The sequence below is a fragment of the Phyllobates terribilis genome, unplaced genomic scaffold, assembly GCF_046119375.1.
Source record: "Phyllobates terribilis strain yellow unplaced genomic scaffold, ASM4611937v1 Scaffold_11__3_contigs__length_659146591, whole genome shotgun sequence".
Taxonomy (NCBI): Eukaryota; Metazoa; Chordata; class Amphibia; order Anura; family Dendrobatidae; genus Phyllobates; species Phyllobates terribilis.
The window spans coordinates 220,314,248-220,337,913 of NW_027362771.1; the positions used below are offsets into that span (position 1 = coordinate 220,314,248).

The 23,666-nt window shown below is 44.7% G+C and overlaps 1 protein-coding gene across 2 annotated transcripts in view; it reads right to left on the reverse strand.

Moving 5' to 3' along the window:
- Window positions 1–23,666, reverse strand: part of CPED1 (cadherin like and PC-esterase domain containing 1) — a 581,247-nt gene that overhangs the window by 54,231 nt on the left and 503,350 nt on the right. For both annotated transcript variants that reach the window (XM_073652067.1, XM_073652068.1), the window contains one exon: window positions 12,610–12,746. In XM_073652067.1, the coding sequence (XP_073508168.1) occupies window positions 12,610–12,746 (137 nt within the window). The remainder of the gene's footprint in view (window positions 1–12,609; window positions 12,747–23,666) is intronic.

The window sequence follows — 23,666 nt, forward strand, 5'->3', positions numbered from 1 at the left end:
GTGGTCTGTGGTCACCACCTGCAGAACCACTCCTTTATTGAGGGTGTCTTGATAATTGCCAATAATTTCCATCTATTGTCTATTCCATTTGCACAACAGCATGTGAAATTAATTATCAATCAGTGTTGCTTCCTAAGTGGACAGTTTGATTTCACAGAAGTTTGATTTACCTGGAGTTATATTCTGTTGTTTAAGTGTTCCCTTTATTTTTTTGAGCAGTGTATTATTCTGTATCTGCACTGTGTGACATGAAGTGATAATGTTACATGTAAAATCCCATAGGCTGCATTCTCACATTTGTGTGAAATGTCCGTGTGCTGCCAGATTTTTTTATTAGACAGCACAAAGACTTGTAGAGTTTTATAGATTAATTCACACATCTGTGACTATCACGGATCTGAGAATGAGATCTGTTAGGGTCAGAGAATGTCCTGTTCTGATCCGATTTTGAGGATCAGAATAGGACATGCTCATTGCATCTATAAAATCGGGCAGCACACCGACACTGCACACGGATACAAGAATGTAGCCTTATTATGTATAGCACAGTCCCTTAGTATATAAACTATGCAAGGTGCATCTTAAAGTCCGAAAAATATGGTACATATATATATATATACATATATATATATATATATATATATATATATACCGTATTTTTCGGACTATAAGACGCACCTAGGTTTTAGAAGAGGAAAATAATAAAAAAAAAATTTAAGCAAAAAATGTGGTCATGATGCACTTTTAAGGGGGAGGGGTCTTCTGCTGACACTGGTATAGGGGTAATGTCCTCCAATTCTGACAATATCCCCCATCCTGGTATATATGCCCCCCCCCTTCCTTTAATACATGGTCCCCATCCTGGTATGCCTGGCACCCCTCCATCCTGGTATGCATGGCACCCCTCATCCCCAATCCTGGTATGCATGGCACCGCTCATCCTTATCCTGGTATGCATGGCACCCCTCATCCTTATCCTGGTATGCATGGCACCCCTCATCCCAAATCCTGGTATGCATGGCACCCCTCATCCCCAATCCTGGTATGCATGGCACCCCTCATCTTTATCCTGGTATGCATGGCACCCCTCATCCCTATCCTGGTATATATGGCACCCCTCATCCCTATCCTGGTATGCATGGCACCCCTCATCCCTATCCTGGTATGCATGGCACCCCTCATCCCTATCTTGGTATGCATGGCACCCCTCATCCCTATCCTGGTATGCATGGTACCCCTCATCCCTGTCCGGGTATGCATGGCACCCCTCATCCCTATCCTGGTATGCATGGCACCCCTCATCTCTATCCTGGTATGCATGGCACCCCTCATCTCTATCCTGGTATGCATGGCACCCCTCATCCCTATCCTGGTATGCATGGCACCCCTCATCCCTATCCTGGTATGCATGGCACCCCTCATCCCTATCCTGGTATGCATGGCACCCCTCATCCCTATCCTGGTATGCATGACACCCCTCATCTTTATCCTGTTATGCATGGCGTCCCTCATCCCTGTCCTGGTATGCATGGCACCCCTCATCCTTATCCTGTTATGCATGGCACCCCTAATCCCTGTCCTGGTATGCATGGCACCCCTAATCCCTGTCCTGGTATGTATGGCACCCCTCATCCCTGTCCTGGTATGCATGGCCCCCTCATCTTTATCCTGTTATGCATGACACCCCTAATCCCTGTCCTGGTATGCATGGTCCCCCTAATCCCCATCAAGATGCACATACAAAAAAAAATAAACACTCATACTCACCTTTCTTCTCTCCTCCAGCGCTGCGTCCTGCCTGCACTGATTTCTCCATGTGAGCCCTGCATGACATCACTGCCATGCGCGGCTCACATGGAGAGATCAACTGCCAGAAGTCACAGCTCCCCGCGCACACAGTCCCGGCGTGACTTCACTCTCCTTCATAGCCGGCACACAGCGGAGCCTGCTGCTCCTGCTGCTGCCGGCTACCATGTGTGCCCGCTCATTAAAGGGCATGAATATTCACCCCTCTCCACTCCCATGGGCGTGGAGAGAGGTTGAATATTCATGCCCTTTAACAGCGGGCACACGCGATTCGGGCAGCAGCAGGAGCCGCGCTTGTGCCGCTTTTAAGGAGCATGAATATTCAGGGCGTGGGGAGCAGTGAATATTCATTTTCTTTAGCAGCAGGGACAGTGTAGGCTGCAGCAGGTAGCTGCTGCCTCCTGTGCCCCGCTCCTCCACCGCTACTGCTTCCCCCACACCCCGTATATATATACACCCCCCCCAACATTCGGACTATAAGACGCACCCCCCATTTTCCTCCAAAATTTGGGAGGAAAAAAATGCGTCTTATGGTCCAAAAAATATGGTATATATATATATATATGTGTGTGTGTGTGTGGCTATATATACAGTACAGACCAAAAGTTTGGACACACCTTCTCATTTAAAGATTTTTCTGTATTTTCATGACTATGAAAATTGTACATTCACACTGAAGGCATCAAAACTATGAATTAACACATGTGGAATTATATACTTAACAAAAAAGTGTGAAACAACTGAAAATATGTCTTATATTCTAGGCTCTTCAAAGTAGCCACCTTTTGCTTTGATGACTGATTTGCACACTCTTGGCATTCTCTTGATGAGGTTCCAGAGGTAGTCACCGGAAATGGTCTTCCAACAATCTTGAAGGAGTTCCCAGAGATGCTTAGCACTTGTTGGCCTTTTGCCTTCACTCTGCGGTCCAGCTCACCCCAAACCATCTCAATTGGGTTCAGGTCTGGTGACTGTGGAGGCCAAGTCATCTGGCGTAGCACCCCATCACTCTCCTTCTTGGTCAAATAGCCCTTACACAGCCTGGAGGTGTGTTTGGGGTCATCGTCCTGTTGAAAAATAAATGATGGTCCAACTAAACGCAAACCGGATGGAATAGCATGCCGCTGCAAGATGCTGTGGTAGCCATGCTGGTTCAGTATGCCTTAAATTTTAAATAAATCCCCAACAGTGTCACCAGCAAAGCACCGCCACACCACCACACCTCCTCCTCCATGCTTCACGGTGGGAACCAGGCATGTAGAGTCCATCCGTTCACCTTTTCTGCGTCGCACAAAGACACGGTGGTTGGAACCAAAGATCTCAAATTTGGACTCATCAGACCAAAGCAAAGATTTCCACTGGTCTAATGTCCATTCCTTGTGTTCTTTAGCCCAAACAAGTATCTTCTGCTTGTTGCCTGTCCTTAGCAGTGGTTTCCTAGTAGCTATTTTACCATGAAGGCCTGCTGCACAAAGTCTCCTCTTAACAGTTGTTGAAGAGATGTGTCTGCTGCTAGAACTCTGTGTGGCATTGACCTGGTCTCTAATCTGAGCTGCTGTTAACCTGTGATTTCTGAGGCTGGTGACTCGGATAAACTTATCCTCAGAAGCAGAGGTGACTCTTGGTCTTCCTTTCCTTGGGCGGTCCTCATGTGAGCCAGTTTCTTTGTAGCGCTTGATGGTTTTTGCAACTGCACTTGGGGACTTTTTCAAAGTTTTCCCAATTTTTCACACTGACTGACCTACATTTCTTAAAGTAATGATGGCCACTCGTTTTCCTTTACTTAGCTGCTTTTTTCTTGCCATAATACAAATTCTAACAGTCTATTCAGTAGGAATATCAGCTGTGTATCCACTAGACTTCTGCACAACACAACTGATGGTCCCAACTCCATTTATAAGGCAAGAAATCCCACTTATGAAACCTGACAGGGCACACCTGTGAAGTGAAAACCATTTCCAGTGACTACCTCTTGAAGCTCATCAAGAGAATGCCAAGAGTGTGCAAAGCAGTCATCAAAGCAAAAGGTGGCTACTTTGAAGAACCTAGAATTTAAGACATATTCTCAGTTGTTTCACACTTTTTTGTTAAGTATATAATTCCACATTTGGTAATTCATAGTTTTGATGTCTTCAGTGTGAATGTACAATTTTCATAGTCATGAAAATACATAAAAACCTTTAAATGAGAAGGTGTGTCCAAACTTTTGGTCTGTACTGTATATATCTGTAGCTTTGTCGCAATAAAAGGAAGGGGGCCCATACACATTTCTTTCACAGGGGCCCCAAGCTGTCAGTGTCCGCCCCTGCCCAAATGTTTCATTTACACAAGGGTAACAGGAGAAAATGGACCCAAAATTTGTTGTACAATCTCTCATGAGTACGTTGATACCAAATTTGTAGGAAAAAACTACTGTTTTGGCGCACAGCAGGGCTCAGAAGGGAAGGAGCACCTTTTGACTTTTTGTACACAAAAATTGCTAGAATCAAGAGCAGACGCCATGTTGCATATGGAGAGCCCCAGATGTGCCTAAATAGTGGAAATCCCCCAAAGTGACCCCATTTTGGAAACTAGACCCCTCAAGAAATGTATCTAGATGTGTGGTGAGAACTTTGAACCCATAGGTGCTTCACAGAAGTTTATAACGTAGAGCCGTGAAAATAAAAAAATCACACTATTGCCACAAAAATGATATTTTAGCCCCAAATTTTGCATATTCGCAAGGGAAGAAGTAAAAAATGGACCATACATTTTGTTGTGAAATTTCTGCTGATTACGCTGATACCCCATTTGCAGGGAAAAACTACTGTTTGGGCGCACGGCAGGGCTCGGGAGAGAAAGAGCGCCATTTGACTTTTTGAATGCAAAATTAGCTGGAATCATTAGTGGACGCCATGTCGCTTTCGGAGAACCCCTAATGTGCCTAAACAGTGAAAAAAAAACCCACACAAGTGACCCCAGTTTGAAAAATAGAAGCCCCAAGGAATGTATCTAGATATATAGTGAGCACATTGAACCCCCAGGTGCCTTCACAGAAGTTTATAATGTTGAACTGTGAAAATGGAAAAATATTTTTTTGTGCAAAAATGTTGGTTTTGTACCAAATTTTTCATTTTCACAAGGGTAACAGGAGCAAAATGGACCATACAATTTGTTGTGAAATTTCTCCTGGGTACACTGATACCCCATATGTGGTCAAGCTGACTTTTGAGGCACAGTGCAAAGCTCAGAAGGGAAGAAGCACCGTATTGGAGTTCAAATGTTTCTGAAATGGTTTGAGGGTGCCATGTCACTTTGGCAGAGCTTCTGAAGTGCCAGAACAGCAGAAACCCCCCATAAGTGACGTAATTTTACAAACTAAACCTCTCAATGAATTCATCTAGGGGTGCAGTGAGTATGTTGACACCACATGTGCCTCATATAAATTTATGCCATTGGGTGGTGAAGAAAGAATAATTTAATTTTTGCTGCTAAAATGTTTTAGCCCCAAATTTTTAATTTTTATAAGGGCTAATAGGAAAAATTGGACTTCTCAGTTTTTTCTGAAATTTCTTTCAGTTTTTTGTACGCCAATACCCTACATGTAATCTTGAACTACTTTTGAGGCACAGTGCTAAACTCAGAAGGGAAGGAGCACCAGAATTAAGTGCAGATTTTACTTTTATGGTTTGCGGGTGCCATAACCCACTGGGAGAGCCCCATTTTACAAACTACACCTCTCAATGAATTCATCTTAAAGTGCAGTGATCATATTGACAATTTTATACCATTGGGCAGTGAAGAAAAAATAATTACATTTTTACCACAAAAAAAATATTTTAGCCCCAGATTTTACATTTTCATGAGGGGAAATGACTAAAAATGGCACCAAAATTGGTCACAGAATTTCTTTTGAACGTGGAAATACCCCATATGTAGCTGTATAGTATTGCTGTACCGTATTGCTTAGACACACGGCGAGACTCTGGAGGGACAGAGCGCTATTAGGCTCCTGGAGCGCAGATTTTCATAGAATAGTTTGCAGATTCCATATACAGAGCCCCTAAGTGCTAGAAGAGCAGAATACCCCCTCAAGTTACCCCATTTTGTAAATTACACCCTTTTGGGAATTTATCTACTAGTGTAGTAATGATTTTGACTCCATGAATGTTTTCCAGAAACAAGCAGCAGTGGATGTTGCTGAAAATTGCAAATCTGCTATTGTAGTGCTTACTGCATTGTAGTGCCCAGTACGTTATGCCCAGCTCGTGCTTGTGAAGACAAGCACCTGTAAGTTAAGCGGGCTCTCATCGCTTCAGAAATGCCAAACAAGTGGACGGTAAATGTGGTTTAGGCACACTATGGGGCTCAGAAGGGTGGGGGGCATTTGGATTTGGGAGTGCAGAATTCGTTGGATTTCTTTTGGGGGCTGAGTAGCCATAGTGCTTTTCAGAGCCTTTGTGCTAACATTAACGTGGAAGCCCCCTATTTTTCCATTAACTGATGATGGACCTGAGTGGGACTTGCTTTTTTTATGGATTGAGTTGAAACTTTTATTGGGAACATTTTACAGAATGTTTGGAATCACATTTATCCGGCGCTCTACGCTGAGCACTTATATCAGGGTTTCCATCTAAATCTCCGAATGATGTGATTCAGATGAAACCCCTGAGGGATCCATTTATTAGAATGAGGCAGCAGAGTTACTCTGTTCTCCATCTGGCCTCTGTTCGGCGGTGTCCTTCTTTTCAGAGGTGCACTTAATTGTGGCAAATGGCACTTTTATGCATGCCTAAAAAAGAAGGACACTGCCAGATCATGGGCTAGACGGCGTCCACAGTGCCTCCATTTGCCTCATTACAGGGAATCTTCCGCCATGTGTTCCATTGAATCACGTATTTCAGAGATTTACACGGAAACGCCGGTCAAAGCGCTCAGCACAGAGTGCAGGATAAATGTGAGCCGAACCTTACTGCAATGTTTGGAAGGCAGAATGAACAAATCAACAACAGGTGAAGAATTGGTTTTATTTATTTTTTATGCCGTTCCTCATGCGGTATAAGTGATTAGATGACTTTATTCTTTGTGTCGGAGCAATTACAGTGATACCAGATTTATATTGGTTTTTACGTTTGGCTGCTGCCACACACTGAAAGATGATTTTTTTTGCAAAAAATAGTTTTTGCATCACCATATTTTGAGATCTATCATTTTTCCATATTTATGCAGACAGGATTCTTTTTTGCGGGATGAGTTGCCATTTTTGTTGGCTCCATTTTCGGGTACATGACATTTTGAGATCGCTTTCGATTTTTGGGAGGCAAAATGAGCAATAACTAGCAATTCAGGAATTTTTTTTTTGGGAGGTGGTTTTTATGCCATTCCTCGTGTGGTAAAAATTGATAAGACAGTATTCTTCGGGTCAGTATGATTACAGCGATACCACATTTATATTATTTTTTTATGTTTTGGCGCTTTTACACAATAAAAACTATTTTATAGAAAAAAAAATTATTTTTGCATCGCTTTATTCTGAGAGTTACAAGATGGTGTTTTCAGCAATACCATTTTTATTTACATTCATCTTTTTGATTGCGTTTTATTACACTTTTTGTTCGGCGTTTTTTTGCCTCGTTTTTTTTACGGTGTTCACTGAAGGGGTTAACTAGTGGGACAGTTTTATAGATCGGGTCATTCTGGATGCGGTGATACCAAATATGTGTACTTTCTTTTGCCTTTTTTTTTCATGTAACTATTTATTTAAGGATACAATATAGAGGGTGGGCCATTTATATGGATACACCTAAATAAAATGGGAATGGTTGGTGATATCAACTTCCTTTTTGTGGCACATTAGTATATGGGAGGGGGAATACTTTTTCAGATGGGTAGTGACCTTGGTGGCCATTTTGAGTCAGCCATTTTGGATCCAACTTTATTTTTTTCACTGGGAAGAGGGTCATGTGACACATCAAACTTATTGAGAATTTCATAAGAAAATCAATGGTGTGCTTGGTTTTAACGTAACTTTATTCTTTTATAAGTTATTTACAAGTTGATGACCACTTATAAAATGTGTTCAAAGTGCTGCCCATTGTATTGGTTTGTCAATGTAACCCTCTTCTCCCACTCTTGACACACTGATAGCAACACCACAGAAGAAATGCTAGCACAAGCTTCCAGTATCCGTTGTTTCAGATGCTGCACATCTCGTATCTTCACAGCATAGACAATTGCCTTCAGATGACCCCAAAGATAAAAGTCTAAGGGGGTCTGATCGGGAGACCTTGGTTGCCATTCAACTGGCCCACGATGGCCAATCCACTTTCCAGGAAACTGTTCATGTAGGAATGCTCGGGCCTGACACCCATAGTGTGGTGGTGCACCATCTTGTTGGAAAAACTCAGGGAACGTGCCATCTTCAGTGCATAAAGAGGGCAACACATCATCATGTAGCAATATCAGATATCCAGTGGCATTGAGGTTTCCATTGATGAAGAATGGCCCCACTGTCTTTGTACCCCATATACCACACCATACCATCAATTTTTGTGTTCCAACAGTCATGGAGGGATCTATACACTGTGCGTTAGTGTCAGACCAATAGCGGTGGTTTTGTTTGTTAACTTCACCATTTTCAAAAAAGTTTGCCTCATCACTGAACATAATGTTCTGTGTAAACTGAGGGTCCTGTTCCAGTTTTTGTTTTGCCTATTCTGCAAATTCAGTGCTCCGATCTGGGTCATCCTCGTTGAGACGCTGCAGCAGCTGGATTATGTAAGGGTGCCATTCGTGAGTAGCTAATACCCGCTGAAGGGATGTTCGACTGATGCCACTCTCCAGTGACATGCAGTGAGAGCTATGCTGTGGGCTCTTGCTGAATGAAGCTAGGACAGCCACTGATATTTCTTCATTAGTGACAGTTTTCTTGCGTCCACATTTTGGCAAGTACAACACTGAACCTGTTTCATGAAATTTGGCAAGCAGTTTGCTAACTGTAGCATGGGAGATGGGTGGTCTCGTAGGGAGTCTTGCATTGAAATCTGCTGCAATGACCCAGGTACTGCGTTCACCAAACATCAACACAATTTCTATCCGCTCCTCACGAGTTAACCTCTGCGACATGTCAATGGCTGTAAACAAAGAGAAGCTTGGAAATAACTCATGAAAGAATAAAGTTACGTTAAAACCAAGCACACCATTGTTTTTCTTATGAAATTCTCAATAAGTTTGATGTGTCACATAGCCCTCTTCCCATTGAAAAAAATAAAGTTGGATCCAAAATGGCCGACTTCGAAATAGCCACCCTGGTCACCACCCATCTGGAAAAGTTTTCCCCCTCCCATATACTAATGTGCCACAAACAGGAAGTTGATATCACCAACCATTCCCATTTTATTTAGGTGTATCCATATAAATGGCCCACCCTGCGCATTATATATATATATATATAAATATATATATATATATATATATACATATGTGTGTGTGTGTGTGTATATATATATATATATATATATATATATATATATATATATATACATATACAGTACAGACCAAAAGTTTGGACACACCTTCTCATTTAAAGATTTTTCTGTATTTTCATGACTATGAAAATTGTACATTCACACTGAAGGCATCAAAACTATGAATTAACACATGTGGAATTATATACTTAACAAAAAAGTGTGAAACAACTGAAAATGTGTCTTATATTCTAGGTTCTTCAAAGTAGCTACCTTTTGCTTTGATGATTGCTTTGCACACTCTTGGCATTCTCTTGATGAGCTTCAAGAGGTAGTCACCGGAAATGGTCTTCCAAAAATCTTGAAGGAGTTCCCAGAGATGCTTAGCACTTGTTGGCCCTTTTGCCTTCACTCTGCGGTCCAGCTCACCCCAAACCATCTCGATTGGGTTCAGGTCTGGTGACTGTGGAGGCCAGGTCATCTGGCGTAGCACCCCATCACTCTCCTTCTTGGTCAAATAGCCCTAACACAGCCTGGAGGTGTGTTTGGGGTCATTGTCCTGTTGAAAAATAAATGATGGTCCAACTAAACGCAAACCGGATGGAATAGCATGCCGCTGCAAGAAGCTGTGGTAGCCATGCTGGTTCAGTATGCCTTAAATTTTGAATAAATCCCCAACAGTGTCACCAGCAAAGCACCCCCACACCATCACACCTCCTCCTCCATGCTTCACGGTGGGAACCAGGCATGTAGAGTCCATGCGTTCACCTTTTCTGCGTCGCACAAAGACACAATGGTTGGAACCAAAGATCTCAAATTTGGACTCATCAGACCAAAGCACAGATTTCTACTGGTCTAATGTCCATTCCTTGTGTTCTTTAGCCCAAACAAGTCTCTTCTGCTTGTTGCCTGTCTTTAGCAGTGGTTTCCTAGCAGCTATTTTACCATGAAGGCCTGCTGCACAAAGTCTCCTCTTAACAGTTGTTGAAGAGATGTGTCTGCTGCTAGAACTCTGTGTGGCATTGACCTGGTCTCTAATCTGAGCTGCTGTTAACCTGCAATTTCTGAGGCTGGTGACTCGGATAAACTTATCCTCAGAAGCAGAGGTGACTCTTGGTCTTCCTTTCCTGGGGCGGTCCTCATGTGAGCCAGTTTCTTTGTAGCGCTTGATGGTTTTTGCAACTGCACTTGGGGACACTTTCAAAGTGTGCCCAATTTTTTGGGCTGACTGACCTTCATTTCTTAAAGTAATGATGGCCACTCGTTTTCGTTTTCTTTACTTAGCTGCTTTTTTCTTGCCATAATACAAATTCTAACAGTCTATTCAGTAGGACTATCAGCTGTGTATCCACCAGACTTCTGCACAACACAACTGATGGTCCCAACCCCATTTATAAGGCAAGAAATCCCACTTATTAAACCTGACAGGGCACTTTTTTGTTAAGTATATAATTCCACATGTGTTAATTCATAGTTTTGATGCCTTCAGTGTGAATGTACAATTTTCAAAATCATGAAAATACAGAAAAATCTTTAAATGAGGTGTGTCCAAACTTTTGGTCTGTACTGTGTATATATATATATATATATTTATTATTATTTTGTGATTTTTGAAGAAATATTTTTACTTTTTTTTTACTTTTTTGCTTGATAACTGTGAGTGCTGCACTGACACAAGTTAATTAGATCATGCATTGCGTATCCATACTTCCCAACCACGTCTAAGATCGTGAAGTGGTCAAGGGACAAGTGACCAGACAGTAAGTGGTATGTGAGAGCCCAATTAAAGTTTACTGAAAGTCACAGTGCAAATATCAGTTCAAATAAATCAGTTGTCTGAAATGAAGAACTACTTTGTAGTTGTAGGGCTTCATGTTTTCCCGGGGCCATGATGTCCAAATCAAAGGAAAAAATAATGGACTTGTACGGAAGTACAACTAATGAAGCGGACTGTTCCTTGAGAAGCATTGTTATTTACTAATAAATGTTATCTGATCTGCCCACTGCTCTGTATGGATGAATGCACATTAGGTTTTAAGTTTCACGGATTCATTTTTCCATCTTGATTTTGAGTTTCTTTGATAAACATAAGCACATGTGGTTCATTAGCCAACTTCTACAAAGTGGAATCTATTTGCATAATAAAACTGTACTTAGGTTCTAAGCTCCCACCAAGCACCATGAAACAGTTAAAACATGCAATGCTATGATAATACATACATGCAACCAACTTAATGTATTTAACCTAGTTTTTCCAGACAGCGCACGTTTATATTAAATTTAAATCAAAAATTCTAAATTGATCTGGTTGAATATGGATGTGCTTTGGATTTCACTTATGATAAAGTGTCTTAATTACAGGGGTTGTCCAGTGAAAATAAGTTATTATTTATCCACAGTATAGGTGATAACTTTATGATCTGTGGGAGTCTCACCATGGGGACCAACACCAATTGGCAGAACAGGAATTTTTATCCCTGATGTGGCACTTTTATGCCCGTTACTGAATGAAGCGATAGACATCAGACCATCACTCCATTTATTCTCTATGGGCTGCCAGAAAAAGAAGACTGCAGCACTCCACGGCCCCATAGGGAATGAATGGAGCAGGGTTTGAGTATGCGCACTGTCACTTCATTTCAACAGGGATAACTATTTCCCATTCTTCCAATCAGGTCAGGATGCAGCAGATAGACGCCCACCGATCATAAAGTTATTACCTATCCTTGGGATAGGTGATAACTTGTTTTCACTAAACAATCCCTTTAACTCAAAGTAAATATCAACAAATCCTTAATTTTCACTTGTTCCTTTCATTGACATGTCAATAAGTTGGATTTTTTATTTTCCATATGTAGACTGTTTTATAGGTTGAACTTTGCAAGGCAAACACAATAAGTGAGCATGGCAGCAGTATACATTTACGAGGAAAATGAACTTAGGCACAAATGCAATTATTTACTTGAACCTGAACTTTTAAAGTATGTAGCTGTAACAATTCAGTGGCTTTTAACATACAAATGCAATTGATGTCACAATTTCCACATAAGTCTTTTACGACTGGTAATATTCTGAAGACACACAATTCTGCCGTTACACTCTATACTTGATTTAGCCTTCTTTTCCATGTCCTAGTAAATAAAGGTTAATTGTCAGCAAATAAGTAACTTGCTAATATAGAGTGTCTTCTTAATTTGCAGTATTTATTCATGGGCTGTCTCACATTGTTTAAATCTAGAAACAAGGGCTTCCTTCACTTAATCTTTATCAGATCGGTAGCATTGTAAATTTGTAATTGAACATTAACAGTATAGTATAAAGTATTGGAATAATGAAACATAATGCTTAAACAAAATACCTTTCTATCCATCAAACAATGCTGTAACTCATGATTCTGTAATACTGGATGGTGACATTTATAGGGCTGCCATGATATTGCCCTCCAGTCACATGTGCGGTTGTCCGAGCAGCTCAAACAAGGCACCAACCAAAGACCTGCACAAAGTACAAAAACATATTCAACTATTACAAATTCTAAGGTTCCAGCTTCCATATAGGAAATGTAATATATTAATGTAATATGATATGTAATTATATCATTTACTGTATTCTACAGATTTCACATTTCTATGAAGTAGTCCATGAATATTTATAGATAGAGTAAATCTATACATAGTAAAGATGAGCGGAGCGATCTGCTGTGTATTGACTTTGAGTCGAGTTTCCTGAAATTCGAAGGTTCTCAGCGAATTCGAACAATTTGACCTCCAACACAAGTAGAGTTTAAAAAAATTAAAAAAATGGACTCCCTGCGCTGCTCTGGTCTGTTCTGCATGTGGACAGAACCTCAGCACAGCAGGTGCGTTCTAGTGATGTCATTGGGCCTGCTGAACTGATACACAAATGAACAAGCTGAATGGTGGAACAGGGAGCTGATGGCTCCCTGTTCCACCATTGTATTCAACTGTATCTGTATGAAGATGCTGATACCATTGAAATAGAGATAATGGATGGGGATGACAGTGCCCCCAACTCAGGAAACCCATAGTGATCATATTGTCTGCCACTTTTGGCAGTATATCAGTGGTCATGACGCTGATGCCATATATCTTGCATTTTTTGTGGCTTTTTTTAGTACAGAAAAGCTTTTGATTCTACGAATAAAGTTTTTAGCACATGCATTTTTATTCAGGCTCCCCTAACAATCCCATAGAGGGAAAAAAACGCATCAAATAATGCACAGTTTAACAGCATCTTTAGACATACAGTGGGCAGGAGTTTTCATGAAATCACATCCACTTTATTTGGACAGTTAAACACAGCAGATTTTTTTCACAAAAAAATGCAGTGGAAAAAAACACAGCATTTACCCTGCATGAAAGCGTAGCCTAAAGTTTTCTTTTCTTATTGACACAGCTGCTTTTTTTAATATCCTAATTTAACTGTTACGCTGATGCCCGAACTGACTGGCGTGAGCGTGGTTAGTGGTCCCATTGGGCCACGAACTGAGGAGTGCCTGGAGGGGCATGACTAGGGGCCTCGCCAGATCCGACCACGAGCACATGGCAGCTTAATCGACTCCGTGGTCTGGGGAGGGACATGGGAGGTGACCCAGGTGCTACTCCAGGTCAGACCCCGGTCACAGCTGTTGACCCACACCGGGGAATGCAGGAACGGGCAGGTACTGCTGGTATGCAGACAGGCGGGTACTGGCAGGCACGGCTTGTATGCAGACAGGCAGGTACTGGCAGGTAGGAACGCAGGCTGGATAGGGACCAGTACAGGGGATACAGGAACAGAGCCGCAGGTGTGGTGGAAAAGCAGAGCAGAACCGCAGGCGTGGAGGACAAGCGGAGCAGAGCAGAGCGAAACCGCAGGTGCGGAGGACAAGCAGGGCAGAGCGAAACCGCAGGTGCAGAGGACAAGCAGAGCAGAGCGAAAAAGCAGGTGCGGAGGACAAGCAGAGCAGAGCGAAACCGCAGGTGCGGTGGACAAGCAGAGCAGAGAGAAACCGCAGGTGCGGTGGACAAGCAGAGCAGAGCAAAACCTCAGGTGCGGTGGACAAGCAGAGCAGAGCGAAACTGCAGGTACGGTAGACAAGCAGAGCAGAGCGAAACCGCAGGTGCAGTGGACAAGCAGAGCAGAGCGAAACCGCAGGTGCAGAGGACAAGCGGGGCAGAGTGAAACCGCAGGTGCGGTGGACAAGCAGAGGAGAGCGAAAACGCAGGTGCGGAGGACAAGCAGAGCAGAGCGAAACCGCCGGTGCGGAGGACAAGCGAGGCAGAACAGAGCAGAGCGAAACCGCAGGTGCGGAGGAACAAGCGGAGTAGTACAGAGCAGAACGAAACCGCAGAGCAGAAGGTGCAGGCAGACAGGACAGGGCTCTGTTCACATGGAACAGACTGGGAAACACAGGAAGATAGTTAGAACACAGGAGGTAGATATGGAGGCAGGTAAACGGGACAAGCAGAACCAGATACACACAAGGTACTTACAATGAAGTAGTGAGTGGACACAAAACTCACAAACAGAAGTACAGAGACAACGAGTTGGAGTTAGGTGCAAGGTCAGACACTGCAGGAAAAGGGAAGGTACGGACATAGAGACAAACAGGTAAAGAGCTAGGACACAGTTCAGACAGGAACTGAACCCGGAACAAGACACAGGAACGAGCCTGGGAACTCAGCCCCCAGGGTGGCGGAAACAGACTAGTAGTCACAGATACAGGTAACGGGCCTGGGTATACAGCTCCCAGGGTGGTGGAACAGACTATAAGTCACAGATACAGGTAACAGGCCTTGGGTATACAGCCCCCAGGGTGGCGGAACGGACTAGAATTCACAGATACAGGTAACAGGCCTGGGTATACAGTCCCCAGGGTGGCGGAAACCGACAAGATACAGGACAGGACCTGGCAACTCAGTTGCACAGAACACACTGAAAGAAAGTGTTGCTCAGGCACCTCCTACTGGGTGGAGGGGGTTTATGTATCCAGTGACTCACAGCAATAGACTGGGGACGCATTAGGAGTGCGCACACTGTAACTTTAAGAATCAGGCAGTAACCGCACCACCACCCTAAGCAATCAGACAAGAGACATGCACACAGCAAGTACTGGAGCAAAGTGTGCAGCCTGGACTGATAGGTAGGTTGGCGGTCTTGCATGGTGGGAGATGGTAAGCCATGCCAGCACGCCGCCAGGGATGTTACATTAACATTCAAACAAATACAATACAAAATATAGTTTAGTACATCAGCTGATATTTAGGACATAGAAGTGTATCGTAACCTGAGTATAATTTGGCAAACCAATTGAATTTATAACCTTTTACATCGAAAGACGGAAGGGTGGAAGAAGAGGAGATGGAAGGGTGGAAGGAGAGGAGAGGGAAAAAAGAAGTGATGAGACAGGAAGAAGAGAGGGGAGCACTTTATTTTGCATACATATGTGAGATATACAGGTTCGTACATTCCAATAATCAGAAAGTGGAACTTTGAAAACCCCTAAAGTACCTCCCAGAACTTCTAGGTCAGTGCTCCCCAACTCCTGTCCTCAAGGCCCACCAACAGGTCATGTTTTCTGGATTTCCTTAGTATTGCCCAGGTGATAATCACATCACCTGCACAGGCAGTAATTCCATCACCTGTGTAATACTAAGGAAATCCTGAAAACATGACCTGTTGGTGGGTCTTGAGGACTGGAGTTAGGGAATACTGTTCTAGGCAATAGCATTCTGTGTGTTGAAACAGCCTGACCATGTTTATTATTTCATCAGCATCATAATAAAAAGCAATAAAACTTTTCCAGAGAGGGAAAACCTTTTTTGCCATTATTTCTTTGTTTCTGTCTGTTTCCATAAGTTTGATACCCAATAGGTGTTTCATTTAGCATACCAACATTTCATTGTTCAGTTTGACCTTTTTAAGCCATTCATTAAACAATTAATGCCACTATCAAAAATGCATGTATATAGGCATCCTTTCAGTATTCCCCTGTCTCTGTTCCACAGGGGGTCTCAGTTGACGGAAAAGCAGGGCTTGCGGCTCCAATGGCAAGTGAAATCTCCAATAAGCTTTTATATGAGATATGACCCTGCCCCAGTATTTAGTAGAGGCTGCATATTCCCATAACCCATGCCTTAAGTTTGTAGACAAAGTATTACATTTAGGGCATTCTATTATCCTACCAGGGAAATTGGGTGATGGTAGAATATTAAAGCCATATAGGGCTGCATGCATTAGTTTAAAATAGGTTTCAAGACATTTTTCATTTAGTATATTTTTTCCCACACACTCCCATCCTTGTAAAATCAACTCTGCTGTGTTCATGTCACCCGACCATCGTTCCCAGGTTCTGAAGAGTCTATTGGGATCTAGTGTCAGAAATATATGCTTTGTTATTGTAGACGGAAGATATATTTACTTTGTGGGTATTTTGTCCTATTATAATTAGTGTTGAGCCACCCCCGTAGTGTTCGAGTTCGGTTCGGTTCGTCGAACACCCGTGTGTTCGCCGAACTGTTCGTCGAACTGTTCGTCGAACACCTTCGAACACCGTTAAAACCAATGGCAGGCAAACAAAAACACATAGAAACACATAGAAAACACCTTCAAAGGTGTCCAAAAGCTGACAAACTGCTCAGAAGACACAACTAACACATGGAAAAGTGACAAGTACATATAGTCATGCGAAAAGAAAAGAGGTGGAGGAGTAAAAGGAGGGGGAGACACAGATATAGGCATGTCATGCCCTTCTAAAATCCAAAAAGTGAGAAGCCGAGACGGCCAGTCCGCTCCTGCCCGTGCCACCTCCGTGTCGCCGGGTTTGTGCCAGAGCCGCGGTGAACCCTGACGGCCAGCCCCCCTCTCCCAATACTGGTGCCTGTCCGCTGGTGGGTCGAGAGAGCCCCCCTGTGGTGGAGGCAGCTCTAAGCTTTTTAATTTAAATTGTCCCTCTAATTTGAATGAATACACTTTAAATCCATTTACAAGGATCTATTGGAGGGCAAGTCTCATGCCAGCAGCCGCGTAATTCCAGCTCCAGTAGCGTCCACTAAAGCTGCTGCAGTTAAAAAGCTTTTATAAGGATCGAGCTCGGCTGTCCACCGCAAGGCATCCTAGTGCCAGTCCCAGCCCCTATGCCTTGGGGTGCCTCCTGATGCTCTTCACTAAGTATCCCGTGGTCCCGAAGCATTTCCTTTGAAAAAATTAAGTGTCCAAACTACAGGTGGTGTAGCTTGCTTAACAGCCGGGATAATCCGCTGACTAGCAGACACTGCTACTAGGCACAAAGTATTTCCTGGGCTAGATGCAGTTAAAAATTTGTAAGTAGATACTCTCGTTGGATGCTGAGAAAGCATTCCATAGAGTCTCCTGGCACGCCATATATGATTCTCTTAAAAAGCTTGGGGTAGGGGTCTAGGGGACCCTTTTATAGCCAAAATCACGGCCCTGTATCACAATACGTCACCTAGGCTGAAGATAAATGGAACTGTAGCACCGAGGGCTCGGTTGCTACAGACGTATTGCACCTCACCCAGAGGTGTGATATCTCACTCTCAGATAAGGATGGAGTGTGGATCAGGACCCGACACCTGCATGCATTACACCACATTGCCGTGGGGCAGGGCGACCAATATGCCCCTGAGATGGGCACGACAGTCCCTGTCCCTGGCTGGAGTGGGGGGAGGGAACACTGAGGAAGGGGAACCCTGCAGTGCAGGAGCAGGGAGGAAGCAGTTCCTGTGTGCATTGAGAAGGGAGTATAAAAGGTGGGCACCATCTTAGTTCAGTGCAGAGAAGTCTGAGCAGAAGTGGCAGGGAGCAGGGGCTCTGCATGAGCTCTGCTCCGGAGGCGGGCCTAGTAACAGAGGCCCAGGCCTGCAAGAGGGAGAAGGAAGGAAGAGGAGCGGAGAAGGCTCCAGGAACGAGGAATGAAGGGATCCCAGGGGTGCGGACGGGCGAGTCGCCACCGCACGCCCGAATCCACCTGCGTGGAGGGGTCAGGCCAAAGGGGGAGACCGGTCCCCGAACTAGTAGAGGCAGGAAACGACCCTCAGCTAGAAACCGGAGGCTCTGACATTTTATGTGGCGCAGCCCCTTGCTCCACCCGCTAGGAAGGCACCACATAGGGTCAGGGAAACTGGCGCCAAGTTTACCAAGAGGAGGCCCGAGGCAGCCGGACAGAAGTGTTGGTAAGAAAGGCCAGACAAAGGACACACAAAGGGGGTCCTGTGAAGCGCTCCAAAGTTATCTGGGAGTTGTCTGAGCCCCTCACCTGGTGAGCACAGTACGACGTGGGCAGCCGTTACCTGCAGACGTGGTCTGGATAATAAGAACTGTGAGTAAAGGCCCTGAACTGCATCACTGACTCCGTGTCGTTACTGCTGCTGCCCTGCACCATCACCCCCATCCTCCGCATACACTGCCCTGAGGCTATACTCCTCCCGTGGGGAGTTATGCTACGCTCTGCTGCACCCACAACACCAGCCTTAGCGGTCTGCCCTGTAGCGGCGGTTCACTCTGACCGCAATCCACGGGTGGCGTAGTCGGACATTTAAACATCAAAACCACATAAATAGTTCCGCCACTGGTTTGACCGCCCTGAGCCACGGAACCGGATCGCCGCCACGAAGACTACAACCACCAGCATCCACCAAAAAGGGTCCGGCTCCGGGTGTCCCAAGGCCCAGGGGGTACGTCAGAACATTTTCATCACCTTTCACAATCACCAATGGGACAAGGCAGGGATGTCCTCTGTCCCCTCTCTTATACATCCTAGTGACGGAGCACCTGCTCTCATCAATTCGCCATAACCCCAATATTAGGTGGATTGAGGTGGGAGGCACCGAGTACAAGTGCTCTCTATTTGCTGATGATGTCCTAGTATATATCACTCAATCACATATATCCATCCCTGCTGTTATGGCTGAAATAGATCACTTTGTTACATGGTAAAATTTTAAAATCAATGCAGCGAAGTCTGAGGCCCTCGATGTCTCCCTTCCTAAATCCATATAGGATTCCATCCAGTCCAACTTTCCCTTTGCCTGGCCCTCACAGGGTATCAAATACTTAGGAATTCCTATTCATAGAGACCTCTCCCATCTATGTTATCTTAATTTTGGGCCCTTTATTGAACAATTCCATACAGACCACGGTTGGCAAGTTAGAACTGTAAGATTCACTACGTGAACCACTGGTGTTTTGTGGAAAAGCACATGTACACCGCGTTCCAAATTATTATGCAAAAAGTGTTTAGGAGTGATAAGGGAAGAATTTGTTTGTTTGTCACTTAAACTCATTGATGGTGATGTGTGTCAGGGCTCTTTATATCACTGTAAGCAATTGCAGACACCTGTGCTAATTAGTTTGGCAGGTGTGTCCAATGAAAGGCAAGACTACTTAAGAAGGCTCTCTCACATTATTAAGCAGCCTACATTTTCTGCCAAAATGGGAAAGAAAAAGGATGTGTCGGCTGCTGAGAAGCAACAAATTGTGGAGTGTTTAGGTCAAGGCATGACTACAATCAACATTGTGCGATGATCAGGATGAAGTGTCTTGGCAATCAAGAAGTATGTAGCTGATTCACAGTACACACGTGTGCGTGCTGATAAGGGCAAATTGAGGACTCTTTCCTACAGGCAATTACGTCAGGTTGAAAGAGCAGCGGCAAAAAAGCCTTGTCATAGCAGCAGACAAGTTTTTGAAGCTGCTTGTGCCTCCAACGTCCCCCGAACAACAAGATGCAGGGTCCTTCAGAGGTTTGCAGCTGTGCATACGCCATCCTGTCGACCTCCTCTATCCACTTCACACAAGCAGAAACGGCTCCAGTGGGCCAAACATTACATGAAGACTGATTTCAAAACTGTTTTGTTCACGGATGAGTGCCGTGCAGCGCTCGATGGTCCAGATGAATGGAGTGGAGGATGGCTGGTTGATGGACACCCCACGCAAACACGGCTACAGCGCCAACAAGGAGGAGGTGGAGTAATGTTTTGGGCTGGAATCATGGGGAGAGAGATTGTCGGCCCCTTTAGGATCCCTGAAGGCGCTAAAGATGAACTCCATAATGTATGTGGATTTTCTCAAACAGCACTTCCTGCCATGGTTCAAGAAGAAGAACCGTGTATTTCACAGCAAGATCATTTTTCTGCATGATAATGCACCATCTCATGCTGCACATAAAACATCTGCATCTCTGGCTGATATGGGCATAAAAGGGGACAAACTTATGGTGTGACCCCCATGCTCCCCTGACCTCTACCCCATTCAGAACCTTTGGAGCATCATTAAAAGGAGTGTCTATGATGGCGGGAGGCAGTTCACATCTAAGCAACAGCTCTGGGAGGGTATTCTGTCCTCATGCAAAACAATTGAAGCAGAAACCATCCAAAACCTGACAAATTCAATGGACGAGAGAGTTCAGAAGCTCCTTTCGAACAAGGGGTCCTATGTGAAAATGTAACATCACCTAGAATAAAGTTTTGAGTTGAAAACTGTTTGATTTCAGTTTCTAACAACCTGCTAATGCTTATAATTTCAAAAATGACCATTTTTTTGGTCTTTATTAAAATGAAAAGGTTGATCGAAAAGTTTGGGGGATCTAAGAGTGTGGCAACCCAGTAGTCATGATTACTTCGAATTCTGACAATATGAGGGTCATGCTGCAGGTAGTGCAGCAAGAAGGCACTTATGTGTCTTGCGCATCTCGGAGCCCCAAAATTATTTTCCGGGCTAGATGCAGCTAAAAATTATTTTTAATTTTAAATCTGGTGAAGCTTATTATAGATGGCCTAATAGGATCAGTGCTGCACACTGCTACAAAGCCCAAATTATTTTCCAGTCAAGATACAGATAAACATGATTAGTAATTTGAAAGCTTAAAACGGTTGGTAGGGTGATTTTAACCAATCATCAAACTTTTACTCTCCCCAGGATGACACAGGGGTAGAAAAGTCGTTTCGGATCCATGATTTGTTCATCTTTATGAACGTGAGTCTGTCTACATTATCAGTGGAGAGCCGCGTGCGCTTATCTGTCAGCACACCACCAGCAGTGCTGAACACACGTTCAGACAGAACGCTGGCTGCGGGGCATGACAAGATCTCCAAGGCGTAAGTGGCTAGCTCCGGCCATTTATCCAGATTGGAAGCCCAAAAAGAGCAAGGGTCCAGTGACACAGTCGTGGCTTCAATGTTTACTTGGAGATACTCCTGTACCATCGTCTCTAAGCGTTGACTATGTGTCAGACTTCTTGTCTCCTGTGGCCTTGCAAAGGATGGGCTAAAAAAGTGGTGAAATGATTCCGCAAAATTGATGTTACCAGCAGATACTGTGGTTCTGTTACGGTTTGAGTGCTGAACACTTGACGGTCCCACGGTTGGCAAGTTGGAACTGTGAGATTCACTACGTGCACCACTGGTATTTTGTGGAAAAGCACATGTAAGATTCTGCAACAGTCTCTGCTGATACTCCTGCATGCGTGCATCCCTTTCTATGGCAGGAATAATTTCTGCAAATTTACTTTTGTACCGGGGATCTAACAGTGTGGCAACCCAGTAGTCAGGATTATTTCTAATTCTCACAATTCGAGGGTCATGTTGCAGGTAGTGCAGCAAGAAGGCACTCATGTGTGTTGCGCATCCAGGAGCACCAAGTCCCTGTTGTGTTGGTGGCGAGGTAACAATCATGCTTCCTTCCTCTGTCCTCTCCCCCCAACCTCGCACAACAGAAATGTGATCAAGGTCTCCCTCATCTGATGAGTCTTCCATCAGTTCGTCCTCCACTTCTTCCTGGGCTCCTGCACCTTCCTCACTAGTTTGGCTGCTACCATGCGCCCTGGTAAAATCATCTCCCCCACCCTCACATGCCTGCCGCCCTGGTGCTGCCGACCGTCTGGACCTTGCAGATGTTAGCCCTTCCGCATACAACTCCTCCTCCTCTACTTCCTCCACCTCCTCTTGTGCCACCACCTGACTCCGAATTCTGTTTAACATGTGCTCCAGCATGTAAATCACCGGAATAGTCATGCTGATAATGGCATCGTCAGCACTAAACATCTTCGTCGCCATTTCAAAACTGTGCAGAAGGGTGCATAGGTCCCTGATCTGAGACCACTCCTCCAGCGTGATTTGCCCCACCTCTGAATCTCGTTGGCCCAGGCTATACGTCAGAACGTATTGCACCAGGGCTTGTCGGTGCTGCCACAGTCGCTGCAACATGTGCAGAGTTGAATTCCACCGGGTAGGCACATCGCATTTTAGCCGGTGAAGTGGCAGGCCCAACGACTTCTGTAGAGATGTAAGTCGCTGAGCTGCGGGATGCGAACGGCGGAAGTGAGCACACAGCGACCGTGCCCTCTGCAGAAGGCCATCTAGTCTGGGATAGTGGGCTAAAAATTGCTGGACAACCAGGTTCAACACGTGAGCCATACAAGGCACGTGTGTGACATTGCCCCGGCGAAGGGCCGCACCCAGGTTTGCAGCATTGTCGCACACGGCCTTCCCTGGTTTCAGGTCCAGTGGAGACAACCATTCATGAAATTGGTTCTCCAGAGCTGACCACAACTCCTCAGCTGTGTGACTCACATTTCCCAGACATTTCAATGTAAAAACCGCCTGATGACGTTGAGCCCTACTGCCAGCATAGTAAGGAGGTGTGCAGGATCCCTTCTGCGCAGTTAGAAAGCTTGTGGCATGACCAGACAGGCTTTGGGTGCAGGTGGAAGACCGAGAGGAGGTTGAGGAGGCAGAAGCAGTGGAGGAAAAATGACATAAAGAGGATTGACGCACAACTCGTGGGGACGGCAAGACTTGGACAGCAGCCCCTTGTCCTGCTGTCACCATAGTTACCCAGTGCCCAGTCAGCGACATGTAACGCCCCTGTCCATGCCTACTCGTCCAAGTGTCTGTGGTGAAATGCACCCTGTCACACACAGAGTTTCTCAAAGAAGCGGTGATGTTGTGTGCGACATGCTGGTGGAGCGCAGGCACACCTTTCTTTGAGAAGTAGTGCCGACTGGGCATCTGGTACTGGGGCACTGCGACGGACATAAGGTCTCGAAAATCCTCTGTGTCCACCAGGCGGAAAGGCAGCATTTCTGTAGCCAAGAGCTTGCAGATGGTGAAATTCAACCTCTTAGCTTTCTCATGGCTAGGAGGAAATGGTCTTTTACTTGTCCACATCTGAGGGACCGAGGGCTGGCTATTGTGCTTAGACGGGGTTGATAAGGGTGTCCCCGGTAAACTGCCGGTCTGTGAGGAAGATGCAGGCGGACATGTTAGGTTGCCTTGATCCAAAGGTGGTGCTATCGATGTCGGACAGCGCTCAAGACCAGCTGGTGTTACCACCTCCAAAGAAAATGATGACCTGCCAATCACGCTGGCTGTTGCGGGTAAAGAGGTGGCAGGTCTG